This window comes from Mustela putorius, unplaced genomic scaffold (genome assembly GCF_011764305.1).
Source record: "Mustela putorius furo isolate JIRA1106 unplaced genomic scaffold, ASM1176430v1.1 tig00000832_pilon_pilon_pilon, whole genome shotgun sequence".
In the NCBI taxonomy this organism is placed as follows: domain Eukaryota; kingdom Metazoa; phylum Chordata; class Mammalia; order Carnivora; family Mustelidae; genus Mustela; species Mustela putorius.
Genome location: NW_025421491.1, coordinates 6991411 through 7009381, shown reverse-complemented (window position 1 = coordinate 7009381; position 17971 = coordinate 6991411). Strand labels below are relative to the sequence as shown.

At 45.2% G+C, this 17971-nt stretch overlaps 1 protein-coding gene across 7 annotated transcripts in view; it reads right to left on the bottom strand.

Annotated features, from left to right (window-relative positions):
* Positions 1-1615: 1615 nt before the first annotated feature.
* The window catches only part of LOC101686001 (amyloid beta precursor protein), a 262841-nt gene continuing 246485 nt past the window's right edge, over positions 1616-17971 (bottom strand). For all 7 annotated transcript variants that reach the window (XM_045085177.1, XM_045085178.1, XM_045085179.1 and 4 more), the window contains 3 exons: positions 14881-14981; positions 12115-12261; positions 1616-2804 (listed from right to left, as the gene is read on the bottom strand). In XM_045085177.1, coding sequence (XP_044941112.1) covers positions 2703-2804; positions 12115-12261; positions 14881-14981 — 350 coding nt within the window. In that variant the 3' untranslated portion in view covers positions 1616-2702. The remainder of the gene's footprint in view (positions 2805-12114; positions 12262-14880; positions 14982-17971) is intronic.

The window sequence follows — 17971 nt, the reverse complement described above, 5'->3', positions numbered from 1 at the left end:
CTTTTCATAATGTAGGTATCTATAAAATCTATCTAGTGAGTCTTTAAAATTTTCCTCATCCACTCTGAAATGATCAAAGTTAAAACTTGCAGTTACTGGGATTGAAGCCTGCCAGGGAGTAACGTTAAAACCTTCGAGCAAGTTCAGTTTCAGTTCACCAATGTCCTGTCCTACTAGGACTAACTTTCCCCCATTGGCTCCCTTCTACCAGGCAAAATGGAACCCCTGCTTTTACCCAAACTGTCATACTTTATGTACCTCTTAGAGTTGTCACGTCTAAGCGCCCTTACCAGGAAGAAGGGAGACAGTGATTTTGCTCTCCTGAAAACAGAACACACTCAAAACGAGTTTTAATCGAGTCTATTCATCGAGCACAGTGCTTGATGAAACAACCTTGATTAATTTTCTGTGCTCAGTTTTAGTTTAAAAGGTCGAATCTAAAGCTAAAATGGGAAGTCCACCTGCTTCCAAGCACACTACAGCAAAAACACCAGGTCCAAGCGTTCTTACAACTCTGGGATAGCGACTAGATAGACTTCTCCAGTTAACAATCAAGTCCAGGGTGCCTGGGTGGCTCAGTGGGTTAAGTCGCTGCCTTCAGCTCAGGTCATGATCTCAGGGTCCTGGGGTCGAGTCCCACATCCGGCTCTCTACTCAGTGGGGAGCCTGCTTCCTCCTCTCTCTCTCTGCCTGCCTCTCTGCCTACTTGTCATCTCTCTCTGTCAAATAAATAAATAAAATCTTTAAAAAAAAAATCAAGTCCATAGAGCATGTGGTTCCTAAATGGGGGCGATTTAGGCTCCCCGCCCCCCCCAAATGGCATGTGGTCATGTCTGGACACATTTTTGATGATCACAAATGGGGAGTCCTGGCATCTTGTGAGAAGTCAGAAATTTTCCTAACCATCCTTCAAAGCGCAGGACAGAGCCCCAGAACAAGGAAGGATTCCCTGCAGAGTAACAGCTGAGCCACACTTCAGAAAATCTGCTTTAGAGCTAGCTGTCTGCTTGTCTTAGCTTTGAGCCGGGCCCCCAGGAGTTTTCTCTTCATCTCTTATTTGAGACGGAGATGGGTCTCTCTGAATGTCTGTGTGCCCTCACAATTCTTGTGTTGAAATTGCAATGCCCAAGGTGATGGTCTTGGTGGGGGGAGGGCGGCTTTTGGGAGGTGGTTCAGGTTGTAAGGATCCTTCAAATGGGATGTGCGCTCTTACACGATGTGAAATCTGCAACCTGGAAGGTTCCCCACATGACCAGGCTGGCACCTTGACCCTGGACTGCCGATCTCCAGAACTGGGAAAAGGAAATTTCTGTTGTTTATAAGCAACCGGGTCCGTGGTATTTGTTCCAGCACTACGATCAGATGAGAACAGGGACAAACATGAGGACAGGGGTGCGGCCACAAGATACTCTGGACCAGGTTAGATAGGTCAATGAGGCATTTAACTAGCACGAGAAGATTCGTGTTGACCCTGATTTTCGACTCAGACTTGCAGTGAAGATACAAAGGTGTGGACCTCTGGGGTTAGATTACGTTAGCTTTCTCACCAGACTCTGGGGGGCTACTTGCTCAGCAGGCGGCTGCCATGGAATCATTCACACCAGCACAAGGGCACTCCTCCAAGAATGTATTTATTTACATGAAAACACCGTTTTGTACAAATTGAAGACAAATCTTAAAGGGTCTGTCCAGGCAGGCCTTCCCCTTTCACTTTCTTTCGCTGTCATAAATAAAATGTTTTTAGACCAGTTAAAAGAAACTGCATCTGTCTCTTCTTCTTCCCTTCAAAGGATTCTGAATATTTCATGTCCCTAGTTATCCTTTAAAGAAAACTCTTGCCCAGGGTGATTTTATTTAATTTATTTATGTAATACAGTGTAGAAAGCTATCATGGTCATAAGCAATGATTCTGTACAATCATCCTGCAGAAAATTTTTTTGGGAGAATTCCTGGTAATTTGAGACCAGCAGAGCACTCCCTCCCCCCACCCCCCCACCCGTAAAAGTGCTTACAATGAACAGGGATTCTTTTCTTTATCAAAGATCCAAAGGTACATGGACAAAAAAGTTTCAATTCTCAATGCCTAATGTGTGCACATAAAACAGGCACAAAGAAATAAATGTGTATCCTCGTAATTCCTATATCACAAATCTAGCAGAAGCAGCAATCTGTACAGTAAAATGCAATCATGGAAAAAAAGTTCTCTAGATCATTTGGAATACTTAAAAATGCTCAACTTTAGAATGCATAGTGATCAGGAAAAGAATACTTAGGCAAGAGAAGCAGCTACACTCCCACGTTCACACGAAGCATCTCCCATCGATTCTTAAAGCATATTTCAAGTAGGACTTAATTGGGTCACAAACCACAAGAATAATATACAACTGGCTAAGGGGCTACGTGATAAATAATCAGGAGAGAATCTATTCATGCACTAGTTCGATACAGCTAAGTTCTTTACAGTACACAAAACCCATTAATAATGTAGAGACCAAAATGTAAAGAGAGAGAATACATTGCTGATTTGTATATTAATTCAAGTTCAGGCATCTACTTGTGTTATAGCACAGCGGTCAAAAGGCGATGAGTAACTCATAAAACAGAAGGGCTTGTTTCTTTCCACATTATTCTATAAATGAACACCGATGGGTAGTGAAGCAATGGTTTTGCTGTCCGACTTCAGAGGCTGCTGTCGTGGGGGTCTAGTTCTGCATCTGCTCGAAGAACTTGTAAGTTGGATTTTCATAGCCATTCTGCTGCATCTTGGAGAGGTGGCGCTCCTCTGGGGTCACAGCAGCGTCAACCTGAAATGCAAGGGCGAGGAAAAATGAATTGAAAAAAAAAATCGATCTTTTGAAAGCACACATGTGGAAAGGTAAAGTAAGGAGCACGGTAGGTTTCTTTCCTTCCCAATGTGACCCCTCAGAGCAGGACCAGTTACGTAGATACTCCATCTGGCCACCAGGTGGCGCCGAAAACCTTGCCGAGCTGGCTCTGCTCGCCGGGCGCTCATTGGTTGCTCCCCCCACTTCAGAGTAACTGGATACATTCAGCGCAATAAATATTTTTTTCTTCCCTGTTGGCTCACTAAGGGACCAACAGGCCACAATGGAAAACTGTTTTACTTGGAAATGTGGTGGTAAGTTGGGAAAAAAAAAATCCAAGAGCATCATGGAGAGGGAGCGATGTATATGGGCAGACGCTTAAATAAATCTAGACGGCTGATTTTTCCACACTCATTTTAATTTGTCCCAGCTTTCATGAAATCTAATATGACCAGAGGCCTGAGAATCTTTTAATTAAAATGATGATCTACATATATCCAAGGGGCCATGTGGCAATGAAAAAAGGAAAATATTCAAATATACTGTTCTAGGTTATATCCATATACACACACAATATATATGTACATATATGCAATACATATGTACATTGAATTGTATATGTATATACATATTGCATATGTATATACATATTACATATATATACATATTGCATATGTGTGTGTGTGTGTGTGTGTGTGTATAATTATTTATTTATAAAAAACAGAGTACTAAGACTGGAGCAGGATGTCCTGCACAGACCCTCTGCGTTGACGTGCTCCGTGTCTAGGATCAGGCCAGCAGCTGGGACCCGCCCCCGCCCCCGCCCCGCCGGACAGGACGGTTAGGGCAGGTTATCCCGGTTAGGACGGGGCCGGGAAGGGGTATCTGTTCTCTGCGCATCCGGCAAGGTGCACGTGGGGAGCGGCTGCTCACGTCTCCGGTGGACCTGCCGCACCACGCACAATGCACGGAATTCAGAGAGGAAGTTCACAACTCTTTGCTGAATGAACTGAAAGTTGAGGTTCCTTATTCCACCTCGCACGCAGGACTTGGAACCACCCCCTCGGGTAAGACGGCAGCTCCCGCAGACTGGACGGGGCTGGTCAGAGTTGCCCGCTCTGCCGCGGCTCCTCATGTCCCGCCCCCCACCCCCCACCGGGCAACAGGTCCGGGCATCCCCCCCCCCCCACCCCCGCCCCAGGATGCAGCCACCAACCATCTCCCGCCTCGTCGGTGCTCGGAGGACGCTGCGCATTCCGCTCTGCCCTCCTTATGGGAATCATCACTTGTGTTTTTTCTTATCCCTCCTGTTCCTCTGACCTGCTGCGCTGTCAACAAATGAGGTCCCCGTGCTTTAACTGGCCACTGTGTAATTAGCCACGGCCTTGTCGGTTCCAAGGCCGTCACTAAAGATGAGCACCGATAACGAGACATTTCATCCACCCGGCGACTCAGCGAAACAGCCTGTCTGTAGCACTGGGGCCATAGGAACCTGGCCTCTTTGTATTTGTGCCGCCTTTTACTGATATTTCAAATAGTGTCAAGATAAAAAAAAAAAGTCTTGCTGAGGAGATCCAGCTCTGCAAAGCTGCCATGTTGCTGAATATAGAAAAAATACACCGTGTGACTGTTAGAATATCGTGCTTGTATGTCCTCCAGGAACACACCAATCCCCACCCTGGCTGTCAGCTGTCATCTGCATTCATCAAGGTCAGGGGGACACCTGGCAACTTAATGGTTTATCTCCTCTTCAAAGGCCAAAGCCAAACGCTTAAAACAGTCCAGCCAGAAATGGGAGGCTGAGGTGGGCGTGGAATGCAGGCATGGAAGGTTCCTGCCTTCTTGGCCCTTTTCCACCTGCTAATCTTTATTATCTTTTGCTGTTGGGAGGGCGCGGTGGCTGCAGCGGGAAGGTGGAGCCCTCAGATCTCAGAGGGCTTAGGAGCCTTCAGGAGGAGGGATGATTTTTACAAAATGGCGCCCAAGGAGCTTGGGTTGTAGCTCTTTATCCTGAGCCCCTTGAAGGCTCAAGGCGCAACACTGAGTGCTCACATCCATGGATAAACCTACCACTAAAGGAAGAGCATCAGGTAAGGGGGAGCCTTCCTCCCTAGGGGGACTCAAGGTTAGGTCCTCCAAGGCAAAGCTACTGCACTGGTGGGGACCACTGTGTGGGGGCTCCCCCACTACGGTGCAGGCAGGGCTTTGGCATCAACACCTCAGTATTGTTTCCCTTAAAGCAGAGCCGGGGGAAGTTGGAGCCCGTGATGACGGTTCTGGAAGGAATGAGGGAACAATGAAGTTGGGGACAGAATCCGCATCTGCCCACCAGGCAGGAACACCTACCACTTGCTGAGGCAAAAAAAACCACACATGCACACCACCTCTGCACACACCTCCTCCCCTGAATTTCTGGGTCAGATCACATCCATAACTGGTCCTAAGTCTTCTTCTGGCTCTAGGTTCTGGGAGCTGTGTCTTTATGGGAGACCTTAGGACCCTCTGCCCTGCACTCTGGCCTGGCTTCAAACCTTATTCCTTCGCTATATCCAGAGGAATTCACAGCTCAACTGTCAAGACTGCAGAGATGAAATTTTTCCTGGGTCTCCTTAGTTTCTAGTTCCTCCGTATCGTATCGTCTCTAGTGTGGGAGTAGTAAGCCGGGAAAATCCACATTTTAATTTGATTACGTAGAATAACCAGCAGGATGTGTGTTCCTGGGCGTCCCTTTCATGAATAACACTGAGCTACGCAGAACCAGAGTCCTGACGCCTACGATATTCCATTCCAGGTCATCTAGGTGCACAAGGGAAGGAGAAGAAGATAAACCACAGTGACTTAATACATAACCACAGTGGAGGGTAAGGCCCTCCAAGGAGTTCGTGCAGCGGGAAGGAGAGCAAAGCAAACATCAACCAGGTTTTCAAGCTAGTCCGTTTATCCCTCCTCTAAGCCCCCTGGTGTTGGATTTGGTGTTCAGTCGCGCCCAGCTTCAGTTTGGTGACTGTCATTCCATCTCCTTATAAGGGTTCACTCATGTTTGCTGCCCGTGTTCAGTGACCTTCCAGCAGGCGACGGATTCCTTGGCTATGCCATCATCATCCTCGATTCCCGATGCTTTTCTCTGATCTTCCCCTGTCTCTTTCTGCTGTCTGCTTCCAGCCACAAGAGGTTCTGGGTCCAGCCATGCTTTTCTGTACCTCTGCTTCCCACTGAACCTGACCGTTCCAACTGCTCCACAACAGCCACGTTAGTGGTGGCTCGTTACCTCCATCCTGGTGGGTCAGGTTCTCATCAGGAAGAAAGGGCCCCTCAGGACATATTTTTATCGTGTTAGCAAGTAGGACGGCACATTCATCAGGGAACGTCATACGCTGTAACTCCATAAAAAGCGAACTGGCACCTCTCTTCTTATTCTGATCATTAATCAGATGGCTAGTGGGGGGGGGGTGACGGACGGGAGAGTTCTGATGGTCCAGTTATCAGACCCATGTATGGAAAAAAATTTTATACCCTATAATAAAGAGATTTTGTGCCAGCCCCCTTAATTTCTTTTTGTTACGGAGATCTATCTGGCATATAACATTATGTAAATTAGGGTATACAATCCGTTAACTTCATACAGTTACACACTGTAATATGCTTATCATTATCGTGATTAATTAGCAACTCCATCAGGTCAGAGAATTATCTGTTCTTATCCTTAAAAAAAATTTTTTTTATTAACATATAATGTATTATTGGCCCCAGGGGTACAGGTCTGTGAATCGCCAGGTTTACATTTCACAGCACTCACCATGGCACATACCCTCCCCAATGTCCATAACCCCACCCCCCTCTCCCTACCGTTTTTATCCCTTCTTATTAGTGTTTGGAATAATTAAATTCTAGTCTCTTAGCACGTTTGATTACAATACAGCATTGGGGACTACATTCATTATGCCGCACTCATTGATTAGATCTCCAGGCCTCACTCGCTCCTTGCTGCCAGTTTGTAACCCTTACACCCTTGTCCTGTCCCCTCCAATCCCCTAATTAAAGGGGAGGTCTCCCTTTAATCAGGAAAGAGCTACAAGATGCATTTTGGACTATCCAGTGTCCATCGACATCAGTGTAGAAGAGTGACATCACCAACCACCCAGGGTGGGCGGACGGGTAGGACCTTATGAAAGCAGGAGCAGTGGGGATCAGTCAGCTGGCGCTGGGTCCCTCAGCCCCCAGAGACGGTGGGCACCCGGGTGACGCAGTGGAACAAAGGGCCCACAAGGCACAGTCATCTCCTTGAGGAGCGTGGCTGGCTAATGGCTTCCTGGGTGAACCTCTGGCCTTATGGCTAAGCAAATCATTACATCAATGTTCACTGCTTATTTTTTAAAAACAAAAACTGGCAACTGCTAATGTCCAACTGGTAACAGCTCTATTAATAAAAAATACTAGGCTCCGTGTCATTTCCATGTCTCTGTGATCTCCTGCAGGCATCTTCCGCTCTGAGAAGGGAGTTCTGGAGACCGTGGCTTTTATCATTTCATTTCATTTCTTTTCTTTCTTTCTTTCTTTTTTTTTTTTTTTTTTTTTTTTTGACAGACAGCACTAGTAGGCAGAGAGGCAGGCAGAGAGAGAGGGGGAAGCAGGCTCCCCACCAAAGCAGAGAGCCCGATGCGGAACTCGATCCCAGGACCCTGGGACTACGACCTGAGCTGAAGGCAGCGGATTAACCCACTGAGCCACCCAGGCGCCCGGCTTTCATCATTTCTTCGTGCACTGATGGGGTGAAGCGGGACAGTGTTCCGTCCTGACAGACGCAGGCCAGTCTAGCTGGAAATGTTCATGTATTTGTTCTCAGTGAAGAAGGGCTACTCACTAACCAAGCAGGCTGGGAATAACGAGCCAGAGCTGGGAATAAGCTGATTCCTGGGCCCCTGAGTGGGGGAGGGCCTGCCGAGATGGGCAGACCACGTCCGGAGGAGGACCACGTCCACTCGGGGCAGACGCTGCTCTGCTCTCGGAGAAACATTGCCCTGAAACCCCACAGTGCCCGACATCACCTGCGCCAGGTGACGGCCTCGGTGCCGCCGTGGGCTGCAGCTCTTCCCGGCCACGTTCACCCACCCCGGCCCGGCCATAAGCTTCCCGAGGGCGGGGATGGCGAACGGCACCTCAGGTGACGTCCTGGTCCATCGCTGCCCTACACTGCTCGACACAGAAGCGCACAGCGATGCTTCTGGAAGGGAGAGACGGGAAGGCCTGGAGAGGGAGAAGGGGGCTGGTTTCCAAGCTTTTGACAACACCTGCACTTTCAAGGAAGAGGAGGTGAGAAGAAATAAGAAGCAACACCATACAAGGAGGGCACTCACTCTGGAGAGGTTTCCAGATGCTCTTAAGCAGCGAGCGGAACGAGGATCAAGAGAAGAGCTGAACAGCTGTTCTCCCTGGAGTTCTGCTCCTTCAAGGATGCCTCCTCGCCTCAAGATGAATTTTCTTCCCCTCCCCGGAATCTGGGTTCAAGTGTCAACTTACTCTCTGACTTCCCAAATCCAAGGAGACACTGGTTGGTGACTAACCACAAGAAACTTTTAACCTAGGTGGCTGTAATGCGGATTAAAGGGTTACTAATTCTCAGGGTGCCCGGACGGCTCCGCAGGTTAAGCCTCCGACTCTTGGTTTTGGCTCGGGTCATGGTCTCAGGGTCTTAAGATCAAGCCCTGCCTTGTCCGCTTGTCCACCACGGGGTCTGCTTGTCCTTCTCCCTCCCCTCGACTCATGCTCTCTCTCTAACATCAATAAATAAAATCTTTAAAAAGAATTACAAAGGTAGCTAGGTCTCTTATAAAGAGAACAAAGGTAGTTAGAGGTCTTGTCTTGTAGACATGAGATACTATTTTCTACACTCAGACCAGTGACTCAAAGGAAGGAGATAGTGATTCTCAAAAATGAATACCTGTTCTGTTCCGCCGGAAAATGTTCAACACGCAGATTCTAAGCCCATTTAGAAATTGTTTCCTTAGGTCGGGGCTGGGACCTTTTAAATAAGTAGCTGGTAAGGCTCATGCACAACCGTGGCATAGAGTCCCTTTGAGAGACCTTGGTTTTCTGCCCAGCATCCCTGGGCTGTTACAGGCTGAACTGTGTCCTCACCAAATTCCTAGGTTAAAGTCCTCACCCACAGTGTCTCACAATATGACTGTATTTGGAGGCAGGGTCTTTAAAGTAGTAACTGAAGTTAAATGAGATCATTGGGGGTAGACCCTAATCCAACAATACTGGTGTCCTTACAGAAGGAGGAGATCAGAACACAGACACGCAGAGGAAAGATGACAGGAAGGCCACCTACAAGCCAAGGAGGGAGACCTCCGAGGAAAACCAAACCCGCCGATGCACTGATCTCAGACTTGTCGCTTCCAGAACTCTGAGGAAATACACTTCCAAAGCCACCCAGTCTGGGACGTGGTAATGGCAGCTCTAGCAGACCAATACAGGCTTTTTGCACTCTGGTACCCCAAACAGGCACTTGACCTGATAAAAAGGAAGATGCTTCCTGGGTAGATTCGTCAGTCCGAGGCCATTAAAACATACAATGACTGGTGACAGACGGCGACTATACTTATTGGCCTGAGCACTGCGTAACACAGAGTCGTCAGACCACTGTGCTGTACACCTGAAACAGAACCTTGTATGTCAACTCTAGTCAGTTAAAAAAAAAAAAACTCCCATTCAATAGATTAAAGAAGAGGTTTTTTTTTTTTTTTGTTTTTAAATGAGCTAGCATTCTTTTTTTTTTTTTTTAAATTCAGTTAACATATAATGTATTATTAGTTTCAGAGGTAGAGGACAGTGATTCAACTGTCCGATCTAACACCCAGCGCTCGTTACATCACGTGCCCTCCTGAACGCCCGTCACCCAGTTCCCCCATCCCCAGGGCACCCTCCTCCCCTCCAGCAACCCTCCCTTTGTTCCCTATGATTTAGAGTCTCTTATGGTTTGTCTGCCTCTCTGGTTTTGTCTTGTTTTATTTTTTCCTCTCTTCCCCTTTGATCCTCGGTTTTGTTTCTTAAATTTCACATACGAGTGAAATCCCATGGTAATAGTCTTTCTCTGACTGACTAACTTATTTCGCTCAGCACAATACCCTCCAGTTCCATCCACGTCGTTGCAAATGGCAAGATTTCATTCTTTTTGACCGCTGATACTCCTCCATTGTGTGTGTGTGTGTGTGTGTGTGTGTGTGTGTGTGTGTATACCACATCTTCTTTATCCATTCATCTGTTGATGGACATCTGGGCTCTTTCCATAGCTTGCCTACTGTGGACACTGCTGCTATAAACATTGGGGTTCACATGGGCCTTCGGATCACAACATTTGTATCTCTAGGGTAAATACCCAGTAGTTCAGTTGCTGGGTCATAGGGTAGCTCCATTTTCAGCTTTTTGAGGAACCTCCGTACTGTTTTCCAGAGTGGCTGCACCAGCTTGCATTTCCACCAACGGTGCACGACGGTTCCCCTTTCTCCACATCCTCGCCAACGTCTGTTTTTCCCAACTTGTTAATTTTAGTAAAAGGGGCTTTTCAATTATTCAAGTATAAAAACGTTTTTCTTTTTTTGCCCAAACATGAAATGAAAAAAAAATTGTTTTGAGTAGAAATGAAGTAAACTGATGCTAACAAGGCTACATCTCCCCCTGTCTCAAAGGACACAGGCTCAGAAGTACTATTATTAGAAGACGGGTACCCCAGAATCGCTGATGTTGTCATTGCTTATTTGACGTGCCCACAGGCTAGCCTGTCAGTCATCTATCTTGTTCTGTCACACCTCACCGCTCCCCAGCATGGCCACTCCAGTCTGGACAGGGAAAAGAAGACTCAAAACCAATTTCCATCAGCAGATCCCATAAACAAGCAGCCAAGAGAATGGTAAGTGCTGGCTGTAATGAGGTTTCTGGCCCTGCCAGACATTTAACTTATTTAATGCTGACCTGCCCTTCTCTGATCGAGAATGGTGCGCAGCACACGTCTTTGGGGTTAGTGAGAAGTTGGATGGATTTCTCTCTGGTGGAAGAAACAATAGATAGGCCATGGGACAATCTGTATTTGGACCTTGGCCTTATTTAGTTTGACAGTAGGTGAACATTTCTGTCTGGGTCTGTTTTCTCATCTACAAAAAGAAAAGATGAATTTGACTGATCACTGAGATCTCTTTCACCTCTAAAAAAGCTAATATTTCTCAAGTGATTCTCAAGATTCACTTTCTCTAATAGTTTCCTAGAAAATTACATACACTCTGAGGACTACCCGCCCCTCTGCAACCCAGGCCCAACACCAGAACTGCATTTTAAATGCCCCTGGCTGGCTCGGTCAGTGGAACACGCAACTCTTGATCTTGGGATTGTGAGTTCGAGCCCCACATTGGGTGTAGAGATTACTTAAAAATAAAATCTTAAAAAAAAAAATGAGTAAGAACTTATCTGTAAACTTTCTATTTCAGTATTTTGTATCATGGGTTTAAGAAGTCATATTTCAATCTTGTAGCTACTCCATTTTGTTGGGGTAACCCACAGCTTCTGTGTTGTACCCGCTCATGTTAGTCACGTGTTGGCCTGTGGGGACAGAATCCTGAAGCGTCTTTGTGCAGTAACTGTGACCGTCACTTGGTGAATCTTCTCTCCACCTCCAGTGTGACCGCACTAACCTCCGGGAATGAAGATATTTCAGATAGACGTGCAGGGTAACAGGCTGAACATCCAGAAAACCCTGTAAGCTCTGCTAAGCTGTTGGATATCATGTGATTTTCTGTGAAACTCTTCCCTGAAAATTACCATTAATTGCTGCTACCTGCTTTTACTTTTAAGTCAGACTCTTTAAGCCACCCCCCCCAAAAGGGAATAAAATGGGTTCAGGTTTTTTTAGGTTTTAGGGTTTTTTTTGGTAGCCGACTTCTCCCTTCCTTTTCATTTCTAACTTGTAGTTTTTCTCTTTTCCTTTAAATGTTCAAGGGTAATCACAATATCTTTAAGCCAGGCATCATCATTAATATTATTTTGACATTTCAGTACAAATTCTAAGAAGCTGAGGGAACAGCGTACAATCCAAAGCCTGGATCACAGTATTTCTAAGTCAGAATGAATGAAAGTCAAAAGAAGAAAACAGCTGCCAAACTTGAGCACCATGCAAGAATACAGATTTTTTCCCCCTAAGAAGAGATACTTAGATGATTCGTAGTTTAATGCCAAGCAAAATCTCCCACGTAGTCTTTCTTTAACCACTGCTTGCAAACGTGCGGCCGCATTTACCTACCTCCACCACACCGTGATGAATGGACGTGTACTGTTTCTTCTTCAGCATCACCAAGGTGATGACGATCACTGTTGCTATGACAACACCGCCCACCATGAGTCCAATGATGGCACCTTTGTTTGAACCCACATCTTCTGCAAAGAACACCTTGAAAATAAATCAAGAAAAAGGATTGCAATCGCAGGAGACAGCTAGATAGGATAAGTGAAGAGTCTTAGTGTCCACCTTACGCTGTTAAATTTGAGTTGGTGGCCATTCCATTATCTGGTGCATACTTTGAAAAAAACCCCACACATTCTAGCTACTAATAATGACACCTATAGGACAATGTACAATATGTGGCTTTCCCAGTTCTGGGAAATCTACTTTCTATTCCACTCCCCGCCATGGCCCTAGAAAGGCAAAACAGTAGCCAAGAGGAACCTGAAACCCTCTGACAGGTGGGACATCTGGGGAGAGGTGGGGCGGGGATCTACCAAAGGCTGGAAAGGCATGGATCATGGTTTTTAAAGAGGTCACTGGAAGATACAATGCATGACCAGTCCGCCTTAGGTGCTTTTCAAATCCACAGATGTCCCAATTTCCTCAGAGGGACATTAATACATGAGAATAAAGCACCTGAGACGAAGGAGTTCATCCGAAGAAAAAAGACACTTGTTACCTACTTCTAGCCACACTCAATAGGACAGTACTGAGCCCCGAGAAGCCTAATGCTTAAAAGAGAGTTTTTTCAAAGGGAGGAAGTAGTAGGCAAAGAGATAAGAATTTTAATGGTCACACAGAACTCCTGCTTTCTTCCTGTTTTCTCCAGAACCCCAACTCAACCTGCTGTTTTATTCGTGCTGTTTGTTTGAATTGAACGTCAACATGGTCCCAGATATTTAGTCAGTCTGGTAACCTTGCCACACAGCGCTCAACATTCCTCCACGCTGTTTGTAAAAGCAAGTCACTATTTCCCAACCTCACCTACCTAACTGGAATTATAAAAGCATCCTGCACCTTTTATAATCCTATTATGTAAGGAGACGATCTTCTGCCGGACCACTGGGCTTAACTGCTACTAAACATATACCACCTTTATCATAGAAATCAATCAAGACAGCTCCTTAGAGAATTCTGTCAGTATACCCTCAACCCAGGAATTGATTTTCCACAGTGACAACGAACATCCTAGAGATCCGAAAAGGCAATACAAAATACAGCAAATAGAGCCAATTTCCAAGAGTCTTACTCAGGGTCTATTTGCAGCAAAATGAGAAACCGTTCATAATTATTCCCCTTTCTCAACAAACATGCTAGCTCGACGTATTTATAAAAAGCAAATCATTAATTAGCTAATGATAAAAATGTGAGGTAATCAGGAATAAATGCGAGTCTGGACATCTTCCTATGCCTTTAAGAAAATACTGTAATTTTGTAATATTCATTGTACTAATTATAGTACATTATCTTATCAACTAGCTCAGCAGAGGGAGCTGATTCTCCTAATTGCTGCTGCTGCCATCAGTCACTGTCGCATTACAGGAGTTCGTGTAGGACACGGGCCCCAGAAAATGCAAATCCGCACATTAATCTTCAGCTCCGTGCCCCACCAGCCCCCAACACTTCAGCGGCTCCCCCAGAGTTTTTTTAACCTCTTCAGCACCAGCCAGATCAAGACTGCCCCTGATTTCATAATAACGGAGACGGGATTAACCTGCCAGGGAAAACCATAACGTTCTTGTACGAAAAAGATTATGGGAGCTGAACTGCAAATCTGAGTCACGCACCCATTCTGGATTTGCTCCCATTATGTAGAGTGAAAGGAGGCATTTTCACAGGCGTTTCTTCTGGAATTTACTACTTGGATTTATAAATTATATTGACGAATATTGGAAAGATATTCCCTCCCTTGAGAAAGAGCACGCCTGGGGCCCCTCCCCGCCCCACGTGCATGACAAGTGCCTGAGAGCAAGTCCGTCTCAATACTTTTATTACTGGTTTTAGTACCATTTTTTTGTTGACTACTGAATGCACCACGAAATTGTCTTCTTCGTTAACTTAACCCCCTTCCTATGCTTACTGATAAGACGGAAGAAGCCCTAACATAATGCAGGATCTGATTTGTCCGAAGCTTCTGGTAAAAGATTTTATATCACGACAGGAGCTGCCTGCAAAGGGGATGGGGGCTCCCCTTTGGTTTACCCTGATTTTAACATCGGGGGGAACAACAGTGGGTGGGAAGAGACTCTGTCCGAAAGGAAGCTGCAGTCTTCCTTGCCCAGATCTCTCAGGGCGCAGCACTGCTGGGAACGTCACGGAGTCCTGCTCCCCATCTCCCGCCTCCCGCCTCCCCCCACCTTGGCTGAAACCCAAAGACCCTAGCCGTGCAGGAGAACTCAAAACGTGGGTGTTGGGGAAGGGACAGGAAGGAAGGGCAGAGGGAGCAGTGGGGTGGCACAGGGAGAGAGGGGACACGTGCCAACGTCAAATCCACGTCGTATAAACCCACCCGTCTTCCTAGAAAACAGAGGGAACTGAACTAGAGCGGTTATCAGAATACACATTAATTTCACTCTAAGCCCTGGGTGGACTTAGCAGCAAGGAACTGCTCTATAAAGACCCTCTTTTTCTTTTCTTTACGCATCCGTGAGGACCCTATGGGCAAGTGCTTTATTGTTTTTCTTTTTTTCCCTCATTGGCTTTCCAGCACAGCACGGACAAGTGTGAGCAGGTCATCCGGCGAGACAAACCGAGAGGCAGGAAGAGGAAAATCATTTTACGTACCAGTTTTTGATGATGAACTTCATACCCCGAGTCATGTCGGAACTCGGCGTCCATCTTCACCTCAGAGATCTCTTCCGTCTTGATGTTTGTCAACCCCGAACCTGCGATAATCCGTAAGCATCACACCATCATTAAAGGACGCACGACACTCAATTCATTTTCTCTGTAAACATTAACACTGTAACACAAAGGCTACCAAAACGTCCTTTCTAGGTCTGGAAGGAGGGGAAGCAGATTTTAATGACTTTCTTCAAGAAAACTGGCACCCTGTATTTAAAGCCTTAACCACTCCCTGTTTCAAACCAAGAAAAATTTAAAGATTAAAGAAATCCAAAGGTAAAGTTTCTACTGCCTTTAAACACATGTTATATATATAAAATATAAAAATATAAAATTATAAAATATAAATTTTATATAAAAAATATAAATATAATAATTTACATATTTATATATATATATTTTTAATGGGGGAAAACCAGAAGTTAAATGCTATTTGGGAAGTTGGCAAGGATGTGTTCCCAGAATACACTGGTTTGTTTTAGGGCCTTACTGTTTAGCCTATTCTACGTCTTTTCCCATGTGTTCTCAGTCTTCTGGAAAAAATAATAAAAGTCTTTAAAAAATGAGTACTAATTACCTGGTGGAATCAAACTGCTACTTTAGGGCTTCATTCCAATTACAAATAAATTATGTTCATGTATCTATGCAGTGAAGCACTATAAAAATCATATTATTTATTTAGTTAGGTGACTTAGTTATAGATACAGAATATAATTGATTCATCTGCTGAATAAAAACTTGCAGTACATAATTTTAGAAAATGTTTCTGTGGGACTAACAGAATTTATAACTTACTAACTCTTCCTTCTCTATAAATTGCTACATGATTCTTACACTAATTGTTATAATAAATTTCATTTTGCAAATAACGATTCGAAGCAACAAAACAAAACGCAAAGCAATTTTTCAAACAGAAAAATGAAAGCACAAAACAGAAATAATCAGTTTCCATGCTGTAGCATTTAAATATCTAAAGTTATAATTTCAGGACGAGAAAGACGTTTTTTTGATATTTAAACTTTATTTTTCCAGTGTTCCAAGAAAGCCTTTAAAAATCATGTCCTCTACGGTATTCTCACCCAAAGGGCAAACCCTCAGGTTCTGAGTGAATGGAGAAAAATCTATCCATTTGCCTCCATTTCGGACAGCTCTGCCTACAAGAATGACGGTCTTCCTTATCCCCAAACTCCAAACAGTTCCCTCAAGGCATCTACACTTGGAGCCTATTCAATGCAGAACAAGCGGAAATTTCCCTCTGCCTTATAGCCTTGAACAGACCGGACACCTGAGGAAAGGCATCGCGCTCCTGGTGGTCCTTGCTCTGGCTACAGGTCACCAGGTCCTTCAGCTCCCATGGAACCTCATTCCTTGCTTTTTGTCCAGCCACTCCTACAGTCTTATCCACAGGTGCCGTGAAACTTGTCACACACCTTGCTGAAACTGAAAAGCACAACGTCCACAGCACACCATGTGCCAATCTAACAGCACAGCTCACACAAAAAGGAGGATAATTTGACAAGACCGTGGGCAGCCCTGCTGGTTGTGACAGATCCCTGACTCCTTGTCCAAACGTTCACAAAGCTTCCATTTAATAACTCGTAGGAAAACAGAGCCGAGATTAACATCAATCTACACCTGGCCTGTAGACTGTCACCTTGTCTCCTCTGCTGTCCGTCTGGCGGAACTAGTCTCTGCTCCCCTTCTTCCCAGCTCTCCCGCCCTGCGGAGGTCCTCGAAGATCATGGAGAGTAGTTCTACCATCTCCCCCTCCAGGTCTCCTAGCCTACTATCTGTCTGAGTCACCAGGGCTTGGACACGGTAGAGAGGTGTCGAAGATTTAAAATATATCCACAAATCTGTTACTGCTCCTCTTTTCCACAGGTGGGACTGAATTCCGTTCTCCGGAGTGTGGACTGCATGGAGTGCCCTGCTTCTAATGAACAGACAAAAGAGAAAGTGATCGTGGGTGAACCCTCGGTCTAGGTCAAAAAGGGTCTGCAGCCTCCCTTTTTACCCTCTCAGATCATGGTCTGGAAAAGCCATGTCACAAGGACCCTCAAGCAGCCCGACAAAAAGTTTCCCATGATGAGATACAGCGGTGTCCTGCCAACAGCCAGCCATTCTGTCTGGGAACAGACCCACCACAGTCAAGCTTCAGCTTCAAATGGCTACAGCTCTAGAGGATGTCTTGAGTGCAACCTCCTGAGAGGCCCGGAGCCAGGAGCACTCAGCTAATCCATGCCTGATGTCCTGATAATTGTAAGAAAATAGACGTTTGTTGTTTTAAGCCGCTAAGTTACGGAATTATTTGTTGCATTAGCAACAGAAAATTAGTACAAGAAGCTAGTGCTTTCTTTTTTCATCTGATGTACGTGGGGCTCTAATTTCCTCCTTGTAGAAGATCACTCTCTAATACAGACACAAAGTGGGACAGTTTCCCTTTCTTTCTCATCTTAGACCATCCCTCAACCCCTGACCTGTCCTGAGAGCTATGGGGCTCTTTGCTCTTTATTTTCTTGCTATGGAATAAATTGCATTTTCTCATGATTTTCAATTCATTCTAACTTCTAATCTTCCTGACACTACGCTTATTAGGCTGGGAAACTAACGTTCTGTCATGCCTCACTGGCTATGTATTTTTAGCTTCCCATAGGCCCTTTTAAATTTAAGACAGAGGCATAACCACAGTAATTTATTTACAGATCACCCTTTTGCTGTCATCAGGATCTAGCAACGCAACAGTTAAAATTATATTTCTGAGACGTTAAGAAAAGTCTCTTCAATAGTCTTTTAGTTTTGTGCGACCAACAATTACCTCAAAAACACAGGAGCTCCCTACTCAAAACTGTAAAAGCCCACATGACTTCTGAAAGGAAGGTGAAAATACTTTGGGTACTCAAACCAAAACTCAGCTTCACGTAAGAAGTCAGAACCACGATAATTAATGGTAGCTCAATAGTCTACGAGACTTTCAGCAGAAAGAGACCTTTCTAGTTTATTTTTGTATAGCATGGGCAATCACTTTCTATAC